Source organism: Oncorhynchus mykiss, chromosome 11, assembly GCF_013265735.2.
Source record: "Oncorhynchus mykiss isolate Arlee chromosome 11, USDA_OmykA_1.1, whole genome shotgun sequence".
NCBI classification, from domain to species: Eukaryota; Metazoa; Chordata; class Actinopteri; order Salmoniformes; family Salmonidae; genus Oncorhynchus; species Oncorhynchus mykiss.
Genome location: NC_048575.1, coordinates 58,421,874 through 58,442,270, shown reverse-complemented (window position 1 = coordinate 58,442,270; position 20,397 = coordinate 58,421,874). Strand labels below are relative to the sequence as shown.

The 20,397-nt window shown below is 42.4% G+C and overlaps 2 protein-coding genes across 7 annotated transcripts in view; both read right to left on the bottom strand.

Moving 5' to 3' along the window:
* Positions 1 to 12,976, bottom strand: part of LOC110536054 (MLX interacting protein) — a 38,356-nt gene extending 25,380 nt beyond the window's left edge. For 3 of the 4 annotated variants that reach the window (XM_036935896.1, XM_036935895.1, XM_036935898.1), the window contains exon 1: positions 11,441 to 11,922. In XM_036935896.1, coding sequence (XP_036791791.1) covers positions 11,441 to 11,757 — 317 coding nt within the window. In that variant the 5' untranslated portion in view covers positions 11,758 to 11,922. Of the gene's footprint in view, positions 1 to 11,440 lie in introns of all 4 variants that reach the window. The other variant, XM_036935894.1, reaches the window with a different exon arrangement.
* Positions 12,977 to 13,026: 50 nt separating this feature from the next.
* LOC110536056 (BAF chromatin remodeling complex subunit BCL7A) lies at positions 13,027 to 20,252 on the bottom strand. Of its 3 annotated transcripts, none has more exons than XM_021621578.2 (6): positions 20,036 to 20,246; positions 19,112 to 19,193; positions 18,765 to 18,861; positions 18,494 to 18,673; positions 15,976 to 16,079; positions 13,027 to 13,800 (listed from the first exon to the last, which is right to left on the bottom strand). In XM_021621578.2, the coding sequence occupies exons 1-6, from the start codon at positions 20,125 to 20,127 to the stop codon at positions 13,726 to 13,728; spliced, it is 630 nt and encodes a 209-aa protein (XP_021477253.1). In that variant the 5' UTR covers positions 20,128 to 20,246; the 3' UTR covers positions 13,027 to 13,725. The 3 variants fall into 3 exon arrangements, with proteins under 3 accessions (XP_021477253.1, XP_021477252.2, XP_021477254.2); XM_021621577.2 differs by having other exon boundaries at positions 13,730 to 14,163; positions 20,036 to 20,252; XM_021621579.2 differs by lacking the exon at positions 20,036 to 20,246 and adding an exon at positions 19,861 to 19,993 and having other exon boundaries at positions 13,730 to 14,163.
* Between the last annotated feature and the right edge of the window lie 145 nt (positions 20,253 to 20,397).

The following is a 20,397-nucleotide window of genomic DNA, read 5'->3' as shown; positions in this document are numbered from 1 at the left end:
CAATGCTGGTTTCATGAGAATCACCCGGGTACATACAGTGCACTCGGAAAGGCTGTTATCGCTGCCAAAGGTGCTTCAACAAAGTACTGAGTAAAGGGTCTGAATTCTTATATAAAATGTGATATTTCCGGATTTTTTGAATAATACATTTGCAAAATGCTTCTTTCATTATGGGGTATTGTGTGTAGATTGGAGGGGGGAAAAAAACCATTTAATCAAATTTAAGAATAAGGATGTAACGTAACAAAATGTGGAAAAAGTCAAGGGGTCTGAATACATTCCGAATGCACTGTAGCTGCCTAAGCCTGTTGCCTGTGTCCACAAACATAGCCACTGCATGAGGGATCCCTGGGGACACCAGGCTATAAAACCTCTCCATCTAAGACAGGCTATATGAGGACGCTGGCTGCTCCCGATGGACACTCACTGCCCTACCAATCCCCCCCACCCGCAATTGAAAGGCAACACGCTGCCACTGAGTGGGTGGGTGATTTATATGCGCTGTGTCATACCATTTGAATTAGTGCCGAGGTTAAGAGAGGACTTGAATGTGGTAAACTGGCCCAGTTTAAGATACCACAACAATTCTGTTAACCTTTTGCACTCATAGTAGTTCCACATTGACTGGGTGCGTCTTTAATTGCAGTATGTTGAAAAAGGGGAGTGAGTTTGATTTTATCATGGATTCTTCAGGCTATTGTGTTGTAAAAGAGGGTGTAGCTAGATCATCTACAATGTGGTGCACTTTTGTTGCTCTAAGAGAGAGCCAAAGTGCTAAAGGACTCCAGGTTATGGCGCATGTAGTAAAAGGGTAAGAGGTAAATATAGCAGACCTTACCTGACATGTCTGAGGAATTAACTTAGTTTAGAAGAATGGAAGTGCACAAAATGCTGCTGATTTGATTGCCCAAGATCATATTGTGTACCTGCACCATGGCCCTACACCCTACATTTAGTTCAGGTTCTGACCATCGGTTATCGTTCATTACACGTTGTCCACAGTCAAAGGAAATGATCGTGGACTACAGGCACACCCCCATTTACATTGTCGGGGCTGTAGTGTAGGGGGTCGAGAGCTTTAAGTTCCCCAGTGTCCATATCACTAAGGATCGATCATGGTCCACACACACACAGTTGTGAAAAGGGCACAACAATGCTTCTTCCCCCTCAGGAGGTTGAAAAGAGTTGTTCTACAACTGCACCATTGAGACCATCTTGACTGGCTGCATCAACGCTTGGTATGGCAACTGCTTGGCATCTGACCGCAAGGCGCTACAGAGGGTGGTGTGTACAGTCCAGTACATCACTGGGGCTGAGCTCCCTGCTATCCAGGACCTCTATACCAGGCAGTGTCAGAGGAAGGCCAAAAAAAAACAGCTGTCAAAGACTCCAGCCATCCAGCCATAGACTGTTCTCTCTGCTACAGCACAGCACCGATGCACCAAGTCTGGGACCAACAGGACCCTAAACAGCTTCTACCCCCAAGCCATAAACTGCTAAATAGTTAGTATCTATTTGGTCAACTATTTATCCTGTTGCCTAGTAACATTATTCCTAGTCATGTGTACATACACTACATGACCAAAAGTATGTGGACACCTGCACTTCAAACATCTCATTATAAAATTAGGGGCATTAATATGGAGTTGGTACCCCCCTTTCTGCTATAATAGCCTCCACTCTTCTGGTAAGGCTTTTCACTAGATGTTGGAAATTTGCTGTAGGGACTTGATTCCATTCAGCCACAAGAGCATTAGTGAGGTTGAGCACAGACATTCCAATTCATCCCAAAGGTCTTCGATGGGGTGCAGGCCAGTCAAGTTCTTCCACACCGATCTTGACATTTATGTATTGATCTCGCTTTGTGCACAGGGGCATAGTCATGCTGAAACAGGAAAGGGCCTTCCCCAAACTGTTGCCACAAATCTCGAAGCACAGAATCGTCTAGAATGTCATTTTATGCTGTTGCGTTAAGATTTAAATTTTCTGGAATTAAAAGGGCCTAGCCCGAATCATGAATAACAGCCCCAGACTATTATTCCTCCTCCCCCAAACTTTACAGTTGGCACTATGCAGTCGGGCAGGTAATGTTCTCCTGGCATCCGCCAAACCCAAATTCACACTTCGGACTGCCAGATGGTGAAGCGTGATTCATCACTACAGAGAACGCATTTCCACTGCGCCAGAGTCCAATGGAGGCGAGCTTTACACCACTCCAGCCGAAGCTTGGCATTGTGCATGGTGATCTTAGGCTTGTGTGTGGCTGCTCGGCCATGGAAACCCATTTCATTAAGGTCTCAACGAACAGTTATTGTGCTGAAGGTGCTTCCAGAGTCCGTTTGGAACTTTGTAGTGAATGTTGCAACTGAGGACAGACTGTTTTTATGCGATACGTGCTTCAGCACTCAGCAGTACCATTCTGTGAGCTTGTGTGGCCTACTATTTCGTAGCTGAGCTGTTGTTGCTCCTAGACGTTTCCACTTCACAATAACAGCACTTACAGTTGACTGTAAGACAGTCGTGAAGAGGGCACGACAAAGCCTATTCCCCCTCAAGAAACTAAAAAGATTTGGCATGGGTCCTGAGATCCTCAAAAGGTTCTACAGCTACAACATCGAGAGCATCCTGATTGGTTGCATCACTGCCTGGTACGGCAATTGCTCGGCCTCTGACCGCAAGGCACTACAGAGGGTAGTACGTACGGCCCAGTACATCACTGTGGCTAAGCTGCCTGCCATCAGGAACCTCTACACCAGGCGGTGTCAGAGGAAGGCCCTAACAATTGTCAAAGACCCCAGCCACCCTAGTCATAGACTGTTCTCTCAACTACTGCATGGCAAGCGGTACCATAATAGAGGTCGACCGATTAATCGGAATGGCCGATTAATTGGGGCCGATTTCAAGTTTTCATAACAATCGGAAATCTGTATTTTTGTGCGCCAATTTGCAGATTTTTTTTTTACACCTTTATTGAATCTTTATTTAACTAGGCAAGTCCGTTAAGAACACATTCTTATTTTCAATGACGGCCTAGGAAAGGTGGGTTAACTGCCTCGTTCAGGGGCAGAAAGACAGATTTTCACCTTGTCAGCTCGGGGGGGGGGGGGGGGGGGGGGGGGGGGGGGGGGGGGGGGGGGGGGGGGGGGGGGGGGGGGGGGGGGGGGGGGGGGGGGGGGGGGATCCAATCTTGCAACCTTACAGTTAACTAGTCCAACGCAATAACGACCTGCCTCTCTCTCGTTGTTACGCAAATGCAGTAAGCCAAGGTAAGTTGCTAGCTAGCATTAAACTTATCTTATAAAAAACAATCAATCATAATCACTAGTTAACTACACATGGTTGATGATATTACTAGATATTATCTAGCGTTTCCTGTGTTGCATATAATCTGACTGAGCATACAAGCATACAAGTATCTGACTGAGCGGTGGTAGGCAGAAGCAGGCGCGTAAACATTCATTCAAACAGCACTTTCTTGCATTTTGCCAGCAGCTCTTTATTGTGTGTCAAGCATTGCGCTCTTTAAGACTTCAAACCTATCAACTCCCGAGATGATGCTTGTGTGACCGAAGTGAAATGGCTGGCTAGCTGGCGCGCGCTAATAGTGTTTCAAACTTCACTCGCTCTGAGCCTTGGGGTGGTTGTTTCCCTTGCGCTGCTTCGATGTGGTGGCTGTTGTCGTTGTGTTGCTGGATCGAGCCCAGGGAGGAGCGAGGAGAGGGACGGAGGCTACACTGGCAATACTAAAGTGCCTATAAGAACATCCAATAGTCAAAGGTTAATGAAATACAAATGGTATAGAGGGAAATAGTCCTATAATAACTACAACCTAAAACTTCTTACCTGGGAATATTGAAGACTCATGTTAAAAGGAACCACCAGCTTTCATATGTTCTCATGTTCTGAGCAAGGAACTGAAACATTAGCTTTCTTACATAGCACATATTGCACTTTTACGTTCTTCTCCAACACTTTGTTTTTGCATTATTTAAACCAAATTTAACATGTTTCATTATCTACTTGAGGCTAAATTGATTTTATTGATGTATTATAGAGAGAAGTTAAAATAAGTGTTAATTCAGTATTGTTGTAATTGTCATTATTATTTATTTATTTTTTTTATAAAAAAAATAAATAATTAAATCGGCATCGGCTTTTTGGTCCTCCAATAATCGGTATCGGCGTTGAAAAACCATAATCGGTCGACCTCTATACCAGAGTGCCAAGACTAGGACAAAATGGCTTCTCAACAGTGTGTACCCCCAAGCAATAGGACTCCTGAACAGGTAATCAAATGGCTACCCGGACTATTTGCATTGTGTGCCTCCCCCCAACCCCTCTTTTTACGCTGCTGCTACTCTCTGCTTATCATATCTGCATAGTCACTTTAACTATACATTCATGTACATACTACCTCAATTGGGCCGACCAACCAGTGCTCCCGCACATTGGCTAACCGGGCTATCTGCTTTGTGTCCCGCCACCCACCAACCCCTCTTTTACGCTACTGCTACTCTCTGTTCATCATACACGCATAGTCATTTTAACCATATCTACATACTACCTCAATCAGCCCGACTAACCGGAGCCTGTATGTAGACTAGCTACTGTATATAGCCTTGCTACTGTTATTTTTCACTGTCTTTTTACTGTTGTTTTATTTCTTTACTTACCCATTGTTCACCTAATACCTTTTTTGCACTATTGGTTAGAGCCTGTAAGTAAGCATTTCACTGTAAGGTCTACACTTGTTGTATTCGGCGCACGTGACAAATTAACTTTGACTTGGTACCCTGTGTATATAGCCAAACTATCCTTAATCATTGCGTATTTATTATTACGCACTTAAATTGAGAAATAAGAGAAAAGTTCCCTGTGCATCGTAGGGAAGGGCCTGTAAGTAAGCACTTCACTGTTTAGTCTACACCTGTTGTTTACGAAACATGTGACGGATAAAATGTGATTTGATTTGATCCACTAAGTGTAGCCTGCAGTAAAACTGGGGCAAAGGTTGAGGGATGGGCGATGGATAGTGCCAACCCTTGGCAAGCAGAGAGCTGTAAAGGGGATGAGATTCCTCTGACGACACAGGTGTCCTATCATGTGTTGACAGGAGTTGAGGGGGTGCTAAGGAGGAGCAACAATTACTTCTATCGCAAAACCCCTGTCAAAAAAGTGGTACTCAGGCTGTTTGCATTGCCTGGGCATCTGGTGTTAAGTGTCCTTATCCACACTCAGCACATCAAGCATGGCTAAACAAAGGCTGTAAAATCCCAACTGTTGATTTGAGCAGCAATACATCAGTCTACTCTAGGCTGATGGGGAGAAGGAGATATTATGGGTGTGTAGCCCCTGCTCTAAAAATACCGGCTGCCCCAAGTTAACATGCTGCCTGCAATTTACAAATGCATGTGGAGACCCTCTTGGAGCAGCTGGCCTTTCACCTAAGAGGTTAAGAGAGACAAGCACACCAACATGAGCCTCTAACACAGGGTTTTTCTCTGCACTGTTCTAGGGGACCTTCTGTGCACAACATCTTAATTTATTCAACTAGGCCTATTTTAGAGATTAGACAGGGTTTAAACATATGATTTGAATAAATCACCAAATTGCTGTAGCTAAATTAGGTTTAACTGTCAAACTGCTAAGCAAACTTTGCAAAGTTACCCATACCAGACCTGTCCAGTAGCACAGGACCATATTACTACAACAGCAGACTGTTGACCTTGGGACCACTTCACAACACATGATTTAAAATGCCTATTATCGCATACCGCCCAAACAGATCCACAGATGACACAATCTCTATTGCACTGCCCTTTCCCACCTGGACAAAAGGAACACCTACATGAGAATGCTGTTCATTGACTACAGTTCAGCGTTCAATACCATAGTGCCCTCCAAGCTCATCACTAAGCTGGGAGTGAACACCTCACTCTGCAACTGGATCCTGGATTTCCTGACGCGACGCCCCCAGGTTGTGAGGGTAGGCAACAACATATCCATCACTCTGACGATTAACACGGAGGCCGCTCAGGGGTGCGTGATTAGTCCCCTCCTGTACTCCCTATTCACCCACGACTGCGTGGCAGCGCACGACTCCAACACTGTCATTAAGTTTGCAGACGACACAACAGTGGTAGGCCTGATCACAGACAACGAGACAATCTATAGGAAGGAGGTCAGAGACCAGGTAGTGTGGTGCTAGGGCAATAACCGCTCCCCCAACGTCAGCAAGACAAAGGAGCTGATCTTGGACTACAGGAAACGGAGGGCCGAGCACGTCCCCATTCATATCGACAGGGCTGTAATGGAGCGAGACGAGAGCTTCAAGTTCCTCTGTGTCCACATCACTAAGGTTCTATCATAGTCCAAACCAGGGTTTCCATTAGGAAAATGTGTCGCCAGACATTTGACCAGCAGCTTGGGATGTTAACCTCTAATTTGACCAGTCATACTTATCGGTCTATATGGTAATTAGCATAATTTTCTGGAATTCAATTGCTGCGTGTGTATTTTCGTTAATCGTCATGCATAGAGCTTTGGCAGTCACAACATTTCGTCAGCTGGTGATTGTCAAGCGAATAACTGTCGGTCTCACGGTAATTGACCATGAACTAACGTAAACACATTTATCATCTTCTGGCTTCCACACAAGCCACTGATTCTGACCTTTGGAACATCTAAAATAGAAAAGGATATTTTCTCCAAACGATGAGGGAGTGCACACGAGGCTATTCTGTGTTGAGCGCTTAACAAAGAAATAGGTACTTCTATATGCTTAATTTAGTTATTAATCTAACTTAAGTTGTGACAAAAATGTTGGGCTATATGTTTTGATTTTTAATAAGTTGTAAGGCTGCATGATGTGGCCGGCTGCGACAGAGCCTGGGCGCGAACCCAGAGTCTCTGGTGGCACAGCTAGCGCTGCGATGCAGTGCCCTAGACCACTGCGCCACACGGGAGGCCCAAAAGGTGCATTTTTATGGTGAAAATGATCATCCCAAACTGGAAACACACACTGTTTATGTATGCCAGTTGGGCTCTACACCCCTTGTAAAGTGGATTAATGTGCTTAATTTTAAGAAGTTATTTTGGCCACTTCAGTTGTGATACAAACCGTATCAAAACATATTGGCCTATGGTCTAGGCTACATGAGGTGTGTGACTATGATTAGAAAAAGTTGCCAAAAAAAGGCAACGTTTCTTATGCTGGGCTAATACTGTCACCCCTCAGACTATTCATCAGACTATTCTTGGTTTAATCTCGTCTTTACATATACATGTTCCATTTGATTTGATATAGAATGGACCATAAGCAAGCATCTGTCTTGAAACAGGGGCAGCCTATAGAAAGCTTTTAGTAAAGGCCATCACTCTGTTTTCTCACAAAATTGTATGTTGCGCAACATGAGCTCTTATGAAGTCTTTGATTAGATTTTCTATTACATTTGCATTGATGTCAGAGTGATTAGAGGGACAATAGAGTGCCGAGTACCAGGCCGTTAGCAAGTTTGGTAGGCTACTAATGACCATCAGCAGCATCAGAGCTTATAGAAGCCTAATTACCATGACTAAAAGCTCACGTGAAATTTGACTGCCTTCATGACTAGTGACCACCGGTGTGGTGGTAATACGGGGTCACTGCAACAGTCTTAGTCATGCATCTCATTTATCACACAGGCACAACATAGACTAGTTTGAGGAGCAGAATAGCCCACCACCTGTCAGACTGCTTTTGTAAGCCCAGTCATTGCGCAAGATAACAATTTTAAATGCAATCACGTGTTAACTTGAGGCCATGATAAAAATGAGCTATTTTTATTTCTCAATCTCAACTTGTAATTAAATCTCACCTCCCATTTGCCATTCAGGTGTATAGGCCATAGCCTGCCTACCGTTGACTATCAGCGAGGAACCCACCACTTTGCAATGTGAGCTTGAGGCAGTATAATTGTTTGAAACCTGAAAGTTTTACTTCACTTCAAATGAGGCATGTCTTACCTTTCTTCAAAGTAGCCTTGCAAAAATCCATCTGTAGAAACGTGAAGGCAATTATTTTCTAAAGACTTCCTCATGCCATTAACCAGCATTTCTCCAGTTCTAGTGTTTTTCTTATCAACTCTCTTTTGTTGTCCAGAAGCCAAAGGCACAATCCTAGTAATTTCAGTAACCCATCAGTTGTTGCTATTAAATACCCCTTCTTTCTAAGATTCTAATTCGCATTTTCGGCTAATTGCATTTTGACAAATGTTTGAAAATGTCGTTTTATTAGCTGCTATAGCCTTTTGAACTATAACAGAATAGGCTTACTATTGATGCACATTTCCATTAAGCTCTTAATGAAAAATGTCCGGTCCTTGTATGCATGCATGGTATCAGAGAGGAAGAAGCAAAGCGAGAGGTTTCACTCGCGCCAAAATCTGTCCAAAATAAGCCCAATATGTTTCTATGGGCTTATTTTGGACTAAGGTTGTCACCCGCCTTCCCACCTTGGGATGGCTCCCATTGCTAGGGTGGAAACATACGCATCACGCCATTATATACAGATCTCTGATAGTACTTTCTGTTGGTGACCAAATTTGACTGTTTTGATTTTTTTTTTTTTTACTGTTTCTTGACCGGTTAATTAGTCAGCAAAATTAACCAAAATATGAATTCCTACCAGCAGCATTTTAATCTACCAGACATTTGAGAAATGTACCGGACCCATATGCGTAGGGTGCATAACCTGATTAGGGTGTCCATTCACGGTGCTCAGAATGACACAAATCACATTTAGATTATGGTCATTCATATTAACAGAACATGCAAGTCGAAGATGCAACGATGTGCGGTCTTTCTTACCAAATTCTGATGCGCACTTTGAAGATGCTTAGACTAACTGTCCACATTTACTTTTCCTCAGCCTACAAGACAAGAAACAAACATCAAAATCACTACCTTATGTCAAACTACTATCCCCTTTAGTAGAAAAGTTTACCTATTCTATGGGTCATCTTGTCGAGAAAGAAAGCCCCTTCCAAACTGACTCTGGGACAGTTGTGGGACGACAGATCCCAAATTCAAACAACCAGCAGACCTAGCTATGTAAAAAGAACTTTAAAAAGCAATGAGTGATGCAACAGTTTAGAACGTTTATGTTAAAATGTTGATAAACTACTGCCTTGTGCTCACAGCAATGCGCACAAGGCAGTAGGCTACGCTCGAACGTTTGCTCCATAATGCAATTAGTTGGAAAACACTTGTCAAAAGCCCACCACACATGCATGCAGTTTAACCTGACAGACTAAATATCTGTTTGAAATCTAGGAAGAGGGGAGATCTAATAGGCAGCAACTAGCATGGGTTGCTAATATGGCTAGGATTGTGCCTTCCGCAACTGGACAATGAAAGAAAGTTGATATAAAATAATTTCCTCCACGGATATGGTCTGATTATTGCTAGGCTACTTTGAAGCAAGGTAAGTAATACAGACCCCTTGACTTTATCCACATGTTGTTATGTTACAACCTTACTCCAAAATTGATTAAATTGTTTCCCCCCCTCATCAATCTACACACAAAACCATATAATGTAAACAGTTTTAGAAATGTTTGCAAATGTATTAAGAATTTTAAAAACTTTAATATCACATAAGTATTCAGTCCCTTTACTATTTACTTTGTTGAAGCATCTTTGGCAGCGATTACAGGAGATGGGAGAACCATCCGGAAGGACAACAATCTCTGGAGCACTCCACCAATCAGGCCTTTATGGTAGTGGCCAGACAGAAGCCACTCCTCAGTAAAACACACTTCACAGCCCGCTTGGAGTTTGCCAAAAGGCACCTAAACGAATCTCAGACCATGAGAAACAAGATTCTCTGGCCTGATGAAACCAAGATTTAACTCTTTGGCCTGAATGTGGAGGAAACCTGGCATCATCTCTATGTTGAAGCATGGTGGTGGCAGCATCATGCTGTGGGGATGTTTTTCAGCGGCAGGGAGAATAGTCAGGATCTAGGGAAAGATGAACAGAACAAAGTACAGAGAGAACCTTGATACAAACCCGCTCAGGACCTCAGACTGGGGCAAAGGTTCACCGTCCAACAGGACAATGACCCGAAGCACACAGCCGAGACAATGCAGGAGTGGCTTGGGGACAAATCTTTGAAGGTCCTTGAGTGGTCCAGCCAGAGCCCAGTCTTGAACCCGATTTAACATCTCTGGAGAGACCTGAAAATAGCTGTGCAGCAACACTCCCCATCCAACCTGACAGAGCTTGAGAGGATCTGCAGAGAAGAATGGGAGAAACTCCCCAAATACAGGTGTGCCAAGCTTGTAGTATCATACCCAATAAGACTCAAAGCTGTAATCGCTGCCAAAGGTGCTTCAACAAAGTACTGAGTAAAGGGTCTGAATACTTACGTAATATTTCACCACCACAACATTTAACGTAACAAATGTGGAAAAAGTCTGAAGGGGGGTCTGAATACTTTCCAAATGTACTGTATCAACTAGCTATAGGACAAACACTTCAAAACCTTGTTTCTTATGATGAATTGTTTTACTGTCATTATTCTACACTTCCAATGCTTAAGTTTTGTTTTAGCATATTTTACTTTCGGTTTTGAACATCAGCTTCAAACAGCTGAAAATACAATATTTGTATTTATGGAAAATACATATTTCACAACGAGTTAGGTGGTAAAATAAATCTACACTATACTTGCTTGTTTTGTCACAAACTGAAATTAGGCGAACCATCCACCCTACTCGTTTTTAATTTAAGTAACCATACCAAACATATACTAATTTAAGCCTCTCTGATTTACATTTACTATATTACTTCTAGTCTATGAGACCAAGCTGTATTATTACGCGTTTTACTTTTCTATTATTTCTCCATTTTCTCTGCATTGTTGAGAAGGGCCCCTAAGAAGGCATTTTACTGTTGGTCGACACTTGTTGTTTACGAAGCATTTGAAGACTATAAATGTATTTGATTCTCATCTGGCATTGGACTCCACATGCAACTGTTGCAGTTATTGGAATGATTACATATAAAGCATTAGACTGTATGGGTGTTGTTTTATGGCACTACTGTAGCCAATACCTTTTTAGAAAATTGTTCTGGAAATGTAGACTCGTGACTAGCTACACCTCAAGCTTCGTCTTTGGGCGTGGATTCTGATGCTCGAGACAGATACTGGAAAAGTAAATACTCGTCCAATTTGTGTTTTGCTTAAATAGAAAACCAAACAACAGCTAACTAAGGATAATTTGGTAGCTATGTATTGAAAACCCCAAGTTATAGTTCAACATGTAGCCCATCTTTAAATGCCATGGTGGTACATGCTTGCATTGTTAGCCTTTCAAAGGCCAGACAGCTAGCTTCATATCTAGTTAGCTAAAGTTAAACTTTTAGTTTATTTACGAGAAGGAATTTAGACACAAACCTGTATGCAAGGGTCATGCATTCGAAAAGTTTTGTTAAGGACGCGTCAATGGAGAGATGTGATGTGCTGGTCTTCCCGAAGTGATACGTCCGACAGGTTTGTTTGTTGACTGTGTCAAAGTCGTAGCCTTTTTTTGGTGGGTGTTCAATGTGCGGCGAGGACACCATGAAATGACCACTGTGGATTATCTGTGACTCTCGTCCATCCGATTTCTTAATCCCCAAATTAGACTCCTCCGTGTCCGAGTCATCGTCCTGCTCCTGCTTAATACTCACTGTGGAACGTCGGTATTGTCTTAGCTCCCTAGTGGTAGCCATATCTTAGCTAGCTAGCTGTTATTCTGGACCTATTTGCTAGCTGTTCTCATAGTTAGCGAGTTAAAACGAAGTGAATATTATTTATGCATGATACTTTGCTCGTTCGAACACATTTTCCCGTGTTGTTTGACCCTTTGAATTGTTGGCAGCCAGTCTTTGGAGTATGTCCTCTTTTTCTGGTAGGCTAGCATCAGCTAACAAAAGTGTTGCTAGTGTCGAGGGATTTCCAGTGGGACCAACTGCTCCGTCATGTCTGCAAACGTGATTGGTTGGAGTCACAGAAACACCCTCCACTCGAGAGCAGCAGGCTCAAAATAACTAGCCTGGTTGCCAGTCTCTGTTCAGCTACCCTAATGTAGCTGGCGTAAATAGCTAGCTATTTAATTCCACCCCATGTCATGTTTGGTAGACATGGAATACAAACAGTAGAATGTTAGACTGATACCCAGACTAGGAGTGTCTGACTTTCGTTGTTTGTAAATTACATATTTTCAAGTTTAATCTTGATTGCTTTATGGACATAGCTAAATACTTGTTTCATGTGTGTACATCAGGGATAATCAACTAAATCCCGTTTTTTCTTTTTCTTGAGCAAATGGTCAGGACATGATTACAAATAATATGAAGTCTGCAACAGATATTTGACTAAAACAATTTCAAACCTTGTTTACGTTTGAATACGATCACGTGTCTCTATTTCCAAAATGAAAATCACTTGGTGCTAATTTCCTTGTGTTTTTACAGTCAGGTCCAGCAAGGAACATTCCGTATAAGTGCACTCGGAAAGTATTCAGACCCCTTGATCTTTTCAACATTTTGCTACGTTCCAGTCTTTTCCTAAAATTGATTAAATACGAAATGTAGAATAAGGCTTTAACATAACATTTTAGAATAAGGCTTTATTGTAACAAAATATGGAAATGGTCAAGGGGTCTGAGTACTTCGCAAATGCACTGTATAAAATTGTTTTGTTTAGAAAACTTCTGGGGCCAAATAAAACTACCTGTGAGGCAAACTCAGCCTGCCCGTTGTGGAACCTTGGTGTACATATGGCAACATGCTGCCTACACTCTGCATTGTAGTTGTGTAACAGGTTTAAACATATTTTTACATTATAGAATCAATACCAACTGAAATGTATGTACAATAAAATAACATAAGGGTCCCAAAAGACAATAGTCAACATTTGACTTTCTGTAGCCAGGCCATAATTTAAAATGGCATTTTTTGTTGTGCAAAGGCTAACGAGGAAACAACTATTTAGGCTACTTACATTTTGCAAATAAAAGGTTATACTTAGTTTAATAATCTATACATAGTGTTGCCAGCACTGCTGGACTCCAGTGAGGTATTCAAAGAGCCATCTATAACCAAACAGCCTACATATGCACTGAAAAATGCTTTACAGGTTAACGAAAACTGGGCACTTGTTATACCAGATTGAAGTATACATACTATTTAAACAAATCAACACGTTTTTCATTATTCTGGTAATTCAAGGTACACAACTAATCTGGTAGCAGGACTATGCTACAAGTGAGTTTCCATAAGAGGAGAAAAGGAAATAGATATGCGACTGACTGAATGGCACTAAATATGTAGGTATTGTCTTTAGTTAAATTAACTAAATGTTTTACTGTCAAAGTAATAAACAGAACAGCAGCAGAACCAACAGATCTTAAGAGGATTCAAACAGTGTGTTGACCTGCATGAACAAAAACTAAATATATGTACATATACTTAAGAACAGAAATAGCGGATGTGTGGCAAAATGAGATTTAGCTGCAGTTGAGGTCGACACTGCCCCATCCAGCTGATCCTGGTTTAGTTGAAGTTTTAAAGTCTTTTTTGGGGTAGAGGTGGGTGCTGGGCATCACTTGGACCAATTCAGAAGAATAAAGAAATTAAGACACAGGAGGGCTGAGGACATGGCAACAGATCAAGGAATTGGTGATGGTAAAAGATAAGTTAACTGGTTTTGAGGAAATCTGAGGGAGTTTCCAACTTCCCCTTCTTATTGGGAGGAGTGCCATCTTCAGATTCCTGCAAAAATAAAAAATATATTTCAGGAAACATTTAAGCTTCTCATGAAAATACCAATGTCAAAATGAGTTTCATTATACTGCATCAATCAAATTTCTAATTGACTAAAACATACAGTTAACTGCCAAAATAAAGGAAACATCAACTTAAAGTGTCTTATGGTGTTGGGCCACCACGGCCTGCCAGAACAGCTTCAATGCGCCTTAAAGTTCCAGACACTTGTAGAATCTACGCTATTGTAGGCATGTGACACCATTCCTCCACGAGAAATTTCAGCGGGTGTTTGTTGATTGTGGTGGAAAATGCAGTCTCAGGCACCGCTCCAGAATCTCTCAAGTGTTCAATCGGGTTGAGCTCTGGTAACTGAGACAGACACACCCTTTAAACCCCCTATGCTCATTTGAGACCCCTCAAAGTCACAGATCTCTTCTAGGCATGGTAATCAAAATAATAGGCAACTGGTCATTTTTATACCCTAAGCATGATGGGATGTCAATTGCTTACTTAACTCAGGAACCAAACCCCACCTGTGTGGAAGCACTTGCTTTAAATATACTTTGTATCCCTCATTTACTCAAGTGTTTTCTTTATTTTGGCAGTGACAGTGCATTCAGAAAGTTCAGACCCCGTGACTTATTTCCACATTGTTACGTTACAGCCTTATTCTAAAATGGATCAAATCGTTTTTTTGCCCCCCATCAATCTACACACAATACCCCATAATGACAAAGCAAAAACAGGGTTAGACATTTTTGCAAATTTATTAAAAAATAAAACAAAAACTGAAGTACCCTTTACTCTGTACTTTGTTGAAGCACCTTTGGCAGCGATAACAGCCTTGAGTCTTCTTCGGGTATGACGCCACAAGCTTGGTACACCTGTATTTGGGGAGTTTCTCCCATTCTTTTCTGCAGATCCTCAAGCTCTGTCAGGTTGGATGGGGAGTGTTGCTGCACAGCTATTTTCAGGTCTCTCCAGAGATGTTAGATTGGGTTCAAGTCCGGGCTCTGGCTGGGCCACTCAAGGACATTCAGAGACTTGTCCCCAAGCCACTCCTGCCTTGTCTTGGCAGTGTGCTTAGGGTCGTTGTCCTGTTGGACGGTGAACCTTCTCCCCCAGTCGGAGGTCCTGAGCGCTCTGGAGCAGGTTATCATCAAGGATCTCTCTGTACTTTGCTCCATTCATCTTTCCCTTGATCCTGACTAGTCTCCCAGTCCCTGCCACTGAAAAAAAACACAGCATGATGCTGCCACCGCCATGCTTCACTGTAGAGATAGTGGCATTCAGGCCAAGGAGTTCAATCTTGGTTTCATCGGACCAGAGAAACTTGTTTCTCATGGTTCGAGAGTCCTTTAGGTGCCTTTTGGCAAACTCAAAGCGGGCATTTACATGCCTTTTATTGAGAAGTGGCTTCTGTCTGGCCATTCTACCTTAAAGGCCTAATTGGTGGAGTGCTGCTGAGAAGGTTGTTCTTCTGAAAGTTTCTCCCATCTCCACAGAGGAACTCTGGAGCTCTGTCAGAGTGACCATCGGGTTCTTGGTCACCTCTCTGACCAAGGCCCTTCTTCCTCGATTGCTCAGTTTTTGGCCGGGTGGCCAGCTCTAGGAAGAGTCTTGGTGCTTCCAAACTTCTTCCAGGCCACTGTGTTCTTGGGGACCTTCAATGCTGCAGACATTTTTTGGTACCATTCCCCAGATCTGTGCCTCGACACAATCCTGTCTCGGAGCTCTACGTACAATTCCTTCAACCTCATTGCTTGGTTTTTGCTCTGACATGCACTTTCAACTGTGGGACCTTATATGGACAGGTGTGCACCTTTCCAAATCATGTGCAGTCAATTGAACTTACCACAGGTGGACTCCAAACAAGTTGTATAAACATCAAGGATGACCAATGGAAACAGGATGCACCTGAGCTCAATTTAGAGTTTCATAGCAATGGGTCTGAATATGTAAATAAGTTGTTTCATTTTCAATACATTTGCAAAAAATGTCAATCTGTTTTTGTTTTGTCATTACAGGGTCATTACGTGTTGATTGAGGACATTTAAAAATATATAGAATAAGTCTGTAACGTAACAAAATGTGGAAAAAGTCAAGGGGGCTGAATACTTTCCAAATGCACTATACCTGTACAAAGATATTATAGTCTTGGATGGTGGTGGAGGGGAGCACCTGAGAATCTTGAGGAGTGTCCGAGGATGGTTCATTCCTTCCCGTGGACCTTCGGTCTCTCTTAGGTGTGCTTGTGTTTGAAAATGCTGAGGGGTGAACATTTCCTGCAATACCAGAGCTCAGTGCATAACCATGGGAGACAATATGCTTTAAGCAAATAGAATAAGAAAACAATGCGAGTGTTTGTATACTATCCCTACTACTTCTGTAACAGTTCTGAGCAAAAGATAACATACAATACAAGGGGCAACTGCAAGTGAATTTGCTGTGTTATTCACTTTCCACAAAAGTTTCAACAAGTCGGCAATCAGAGGCCTTGCTTGCTGTGTATTATCGCAGGACTTGGTAGACAAGGCCTGTTTGCGAAATGTCCCAGGAAGATTTATTAGCCTGTATTTTCTCCAAAATGAGATGACCAATTCTGGGTGATGACACAAATACCCTATTGTAGCTGACTTCAAAGTCTACACTACAGCACCATCTTGTGGCAAGAAAGACAATGCGGAGTCACATCCATGTGCAGAACAAAGGGTTGATATTGGATTATGTTAAATACTCTTTTCAAGGGTGTTTAGCTTATGTGGTAAAAACTGCATCAATGACAAGTGGAGTTTTGAACTCTGTCCTCAAACGGCATTAGCATGGCAGACCGTTTTAACAGCTCATTACTACAGAAACTACAGTAAGCCTTAGTGAAATCCTTTGTTCAAGCCCACAATCTTCTCGCCAGTCTAGTACATAACAGCTAAACTGTTCTCCAAATACACGACATGATCAAAAGTATACGGACACCTGGTTGTTGTACATCTCATTTCAAAATCATGGACATTACTATGGAGTTGGTTCCCCTTTGCTGCTATAACAGCCCCCACTCTTCTGGGAAGGCTTTCCACTAGATGTTGGAACATTGCTGCAGACTTGCTTCCATTCAGCCGATAGAACATTAGTGCAGTCAGTGTTCCAATTCATCACAAAGGTGTTTGATGGTGTTGAGGTCAGGGCTCTGTGCAGGCCAGTCAAGTTCTTCCACACTGATCTTGACAAACATTTCTGTATTGACCTCGCTGTGTTCATGGGGGCATTGTCATGCTGAAACAGGAAAGAGCCTTCCCCCAACTCTAACTGTTGCCACAAAGTAGGAAGCACAGAATCGTATAGAATGTCATTGTATAGTGTAGCGTTAAGATTTCCCTTCTCTGGAACTAAAGGGCCTAGCTTGAGCCAAACAGCCCCAGACCATTATACTTCCTCCACTAAATGTTACAGTTGGCACTATGCATTGTGGAAGGTAGCGTTATCCTGGCATCCATCAAACCCAGATTCCGCCATTGGACTGCCAGATGGTGAAGCATGATTTACCACTCCAGACGATGCGTTTCCACTGCGTCAGAGTCCAATGGCGGCGAGCTTTACACCACTCCAGCCGATGCTTGGCATTGCGCATGGTGATCTTAGGCTTGTGTGTGGCTGCTCGGCCATGGGAACCCATTTCATTAAGGTCCCGACGAACAGTTATTGTGCTGACGGTGCTTCCAGAGGCAGTTTGGAACTCAGTAGTGAGTGTTGCAACCGAGGACAGACTATTTTTAAGTGCTTCAGTATTCTGCAGTCACGTACTGTGAGCGTGATTGGCCTACCACATCGCGGCTGAGCCGTTGTTGCTCCTAAACGTTTCCACTTCACAATAATAGCACTTACAGTTGACCAGGGCAGCTCTATCAGGGCAGAAATTTGACAAACTGACTTGTTAGAAAGGTGGCTATCCTATGACGATGCTATGTTGAAAGTCACCAAGCTCTTCAGTAAGGCCATTCTACTGCCAATATTAATCTATGGAGATTGCATGGCTGTGTGCTCAATTTTATACACCTGTCAGAAACCGATGTGGCTGAAATAGCCAAATCCACTAATTTGAAGGGGTGTCCACATACTTTTGTATATATAGTGTATTTGACAAACTCTTGTTGCTCAGAGTACATGCTCAGACTTGAACAAATCTCTCCGCAGATGCCCTCTTTATTTATTTATTTTAACATTACTTCCATGTTTAGCATTTAATTATATATTCTATAACCCCATCATTGATTATGGTTTGTCAATATGAATCTTTAGATGAAATATTTAAACAAACTTACTCAATGTTTTCAAAGCCATTCTCTGTATGGTGATGGGTTAATTCTTAGAAATGTTGCTAATGCTGCCAATGACATTGGTGAAGACTGAAGAACATTTTGTTCACCTAATGTTCTTTATGAACCTCATCACTACAAGCCATAACATGTACCCCTTTGACCTTGAGACAGCAGTGCAATTCCGGGCTTATGAGGGCTGGGTGAAAGCAGTCTGCCTGTCAAGTTAAACCATATTTTTCGACAAGTTGGCACTACTCTTAGAAAATACCTTGAGGTAAGAACAAGAGCAGGGCTAACGAGGACAAGTTGCAGTATGTATATGGTATGGTTTAGTTTAAACTAAGGCAGCGCTCTCCATTTCTGTGCTAGGTAGCATATATACTGACCACTCTTGCTGTCTGTGCTCTTCAGCTGCTCTTTGCCAGGGGACTGACTCTGGTCACTCTTGGCCTCAATGCTGTCACTCTGGGAAGTTGCCATGGCCTCTTGGGCAGGGCTGGCACTGTTGCTGTTCTCCTGCTTCATGGGAGAGCAGTCAGCAATGGAGCTCTGGTTACTGTTATCATCTGAGAGATACAGAAAGTGACAGATGAATTTACAATTATTAATGAACCAAAGAACATCATTTTTTAAGTATTTAGCCCTTTTTTAGCTTACCATGCATATCCATCATTCCGGGAGAGGAGCTGTTTTCTGGTGTTGTGATCTCCGACCCATACTTGTCGTTGTTGGCTTTCTTCTTGTTTTTGCTCTTCTGCAAGATAGCACATACAATGCTGAAGTGGCGCTATTTATTACAGATTTATTAAGAATTGCATAATGATGTACTTTATCTAAATAAATAGATCATTGTGGACCAGTTTATGTAATTAGGAATTGGAAAAGACATGAGGAAAGGAAGCACATGTTGTTGATCATGCTACTAGGATCTGCAAATACTATTAAGCAAATGTGGTGCCCCCAAACCCCCCCCCCCCCCCCCCCCCCCCCCGTGGATGACTTACATCATTTGACTTGGGTTCGGTCACAGGCACCCACTTGTAGATTCGCAAGGATGTGTCACCGACAGTTACCCATTTCTTCTCCCTGCATTAGTTACACAAGGAATTAATAACACTTGTTTGCAATTTATGTATTCAATTTGAAATGTCAACTAAACCCAATATTTTAGTTAACTATCAATTTAAATTTAAATTCCCAATAGAAAATGTCATGATACATTTACTTTGGCAAGTTCATTTGAGGTTTAGGAATTTGTTGTTACTTCTTTCTAGACCCAATGACTGCCTATAATAGCCTCAAATCACTTATTTCGGCTAAATTTAGTGGTGATTATACATTTAGGCTACTTGCAAGCAAATCCACATGACAGTAAACTCTATAAATTTCAACTTAATTGAACTATAGGGGCCTATTATTAGTCATCCAAAATAAAATTGTAAAGCAATTCGGGCTTTGCACAGTTCGTATACCCACCGCACGCGCTCCCTCTATTTGGAGGACACAAAAGAACGAACCTCTCCAAGCGCTAAATTTAAAACCCCGCGAACATAAACTATTCTCACTATACCGCTGTCGTCGAACTACGGCTCTGAAATTAATATTGATACCATTCGAGCGGTGAGAAAGCAGTAATCTACCAGGCTTCTAGGTCATTACAGAATGCTCGAACAGCAAAGGCTTCATCTAACTGCAACGAAATGGCTTCTAGGTTCAACCCACATTTTTGTATGATTAGATGTAATATTCCTACATTATAAGTGTTTTAAGCGGCGACCTCCTCCCAGATCAAGGCGAGAGGGTGCAGTACACCTGAGCCGAGGTAGCATCCGAACCAAATTTGATTTAGTGTGTATTTCGTTCTTTCTTCTCCTGGTCTCTCCTCCCCCCACTAGCATTGCTGCTCTCTTAGATAAGGAACCTCTTACCAATTTCGTACTTTCTCAACAGCAGCCATAACCCGCTTGATGTCATCTTTCGCCCTACTCCGTGTCTCGGCGCGGACCGACCTGCCCGACATAGCTGCTATTGGTAAAATATTTTGTTAAACTCGCCGGCAGTTTAGACACAACGCAAACACACTGAAGAGAGCTCCAGGAGGAAGTAACGCGCCTGCGCCGTGAACAGCGCAAAGCGCTTCTACCGTTCTTTTATTGCTCAATGGCTTGCACGCACACTTTTTGGGTGTTTTTGTTGACAGTCAGGAGAGAAGTTGCGCTATTTCAGACGAGTTTTTTGGCATTTATTTTGAAAGTCTCCCAGAAAGTTAGTTAATGCATAGGCTATTGAT

Excerpts from the sequence above, each read along its gene's own strand:
- LOC110536056 (XM_021621577.2), bottom strand. The coding sequence starts at position 20,127 with ATGTCGGGCAGGTCGGTCCGCGCCGAGACACGGAGTAGGGCGAAAGAT. Across the intron at positions 19,194-20,035 it reads GTTGAGAAAGTACGAAATTG|GGAGAAGAAATGGGTAACTG; the intron begins GTAAGAGGTTCC and ends TAACTAATGCAG. Across the intron at positions 14,164-15,975 it reads ACACTCCTCAAGATTCTCAG|TTACCAGAGCTCAACCCGAT; the intron begins GTGCTCCCCTCC and ends TGTCTGTCTCAG.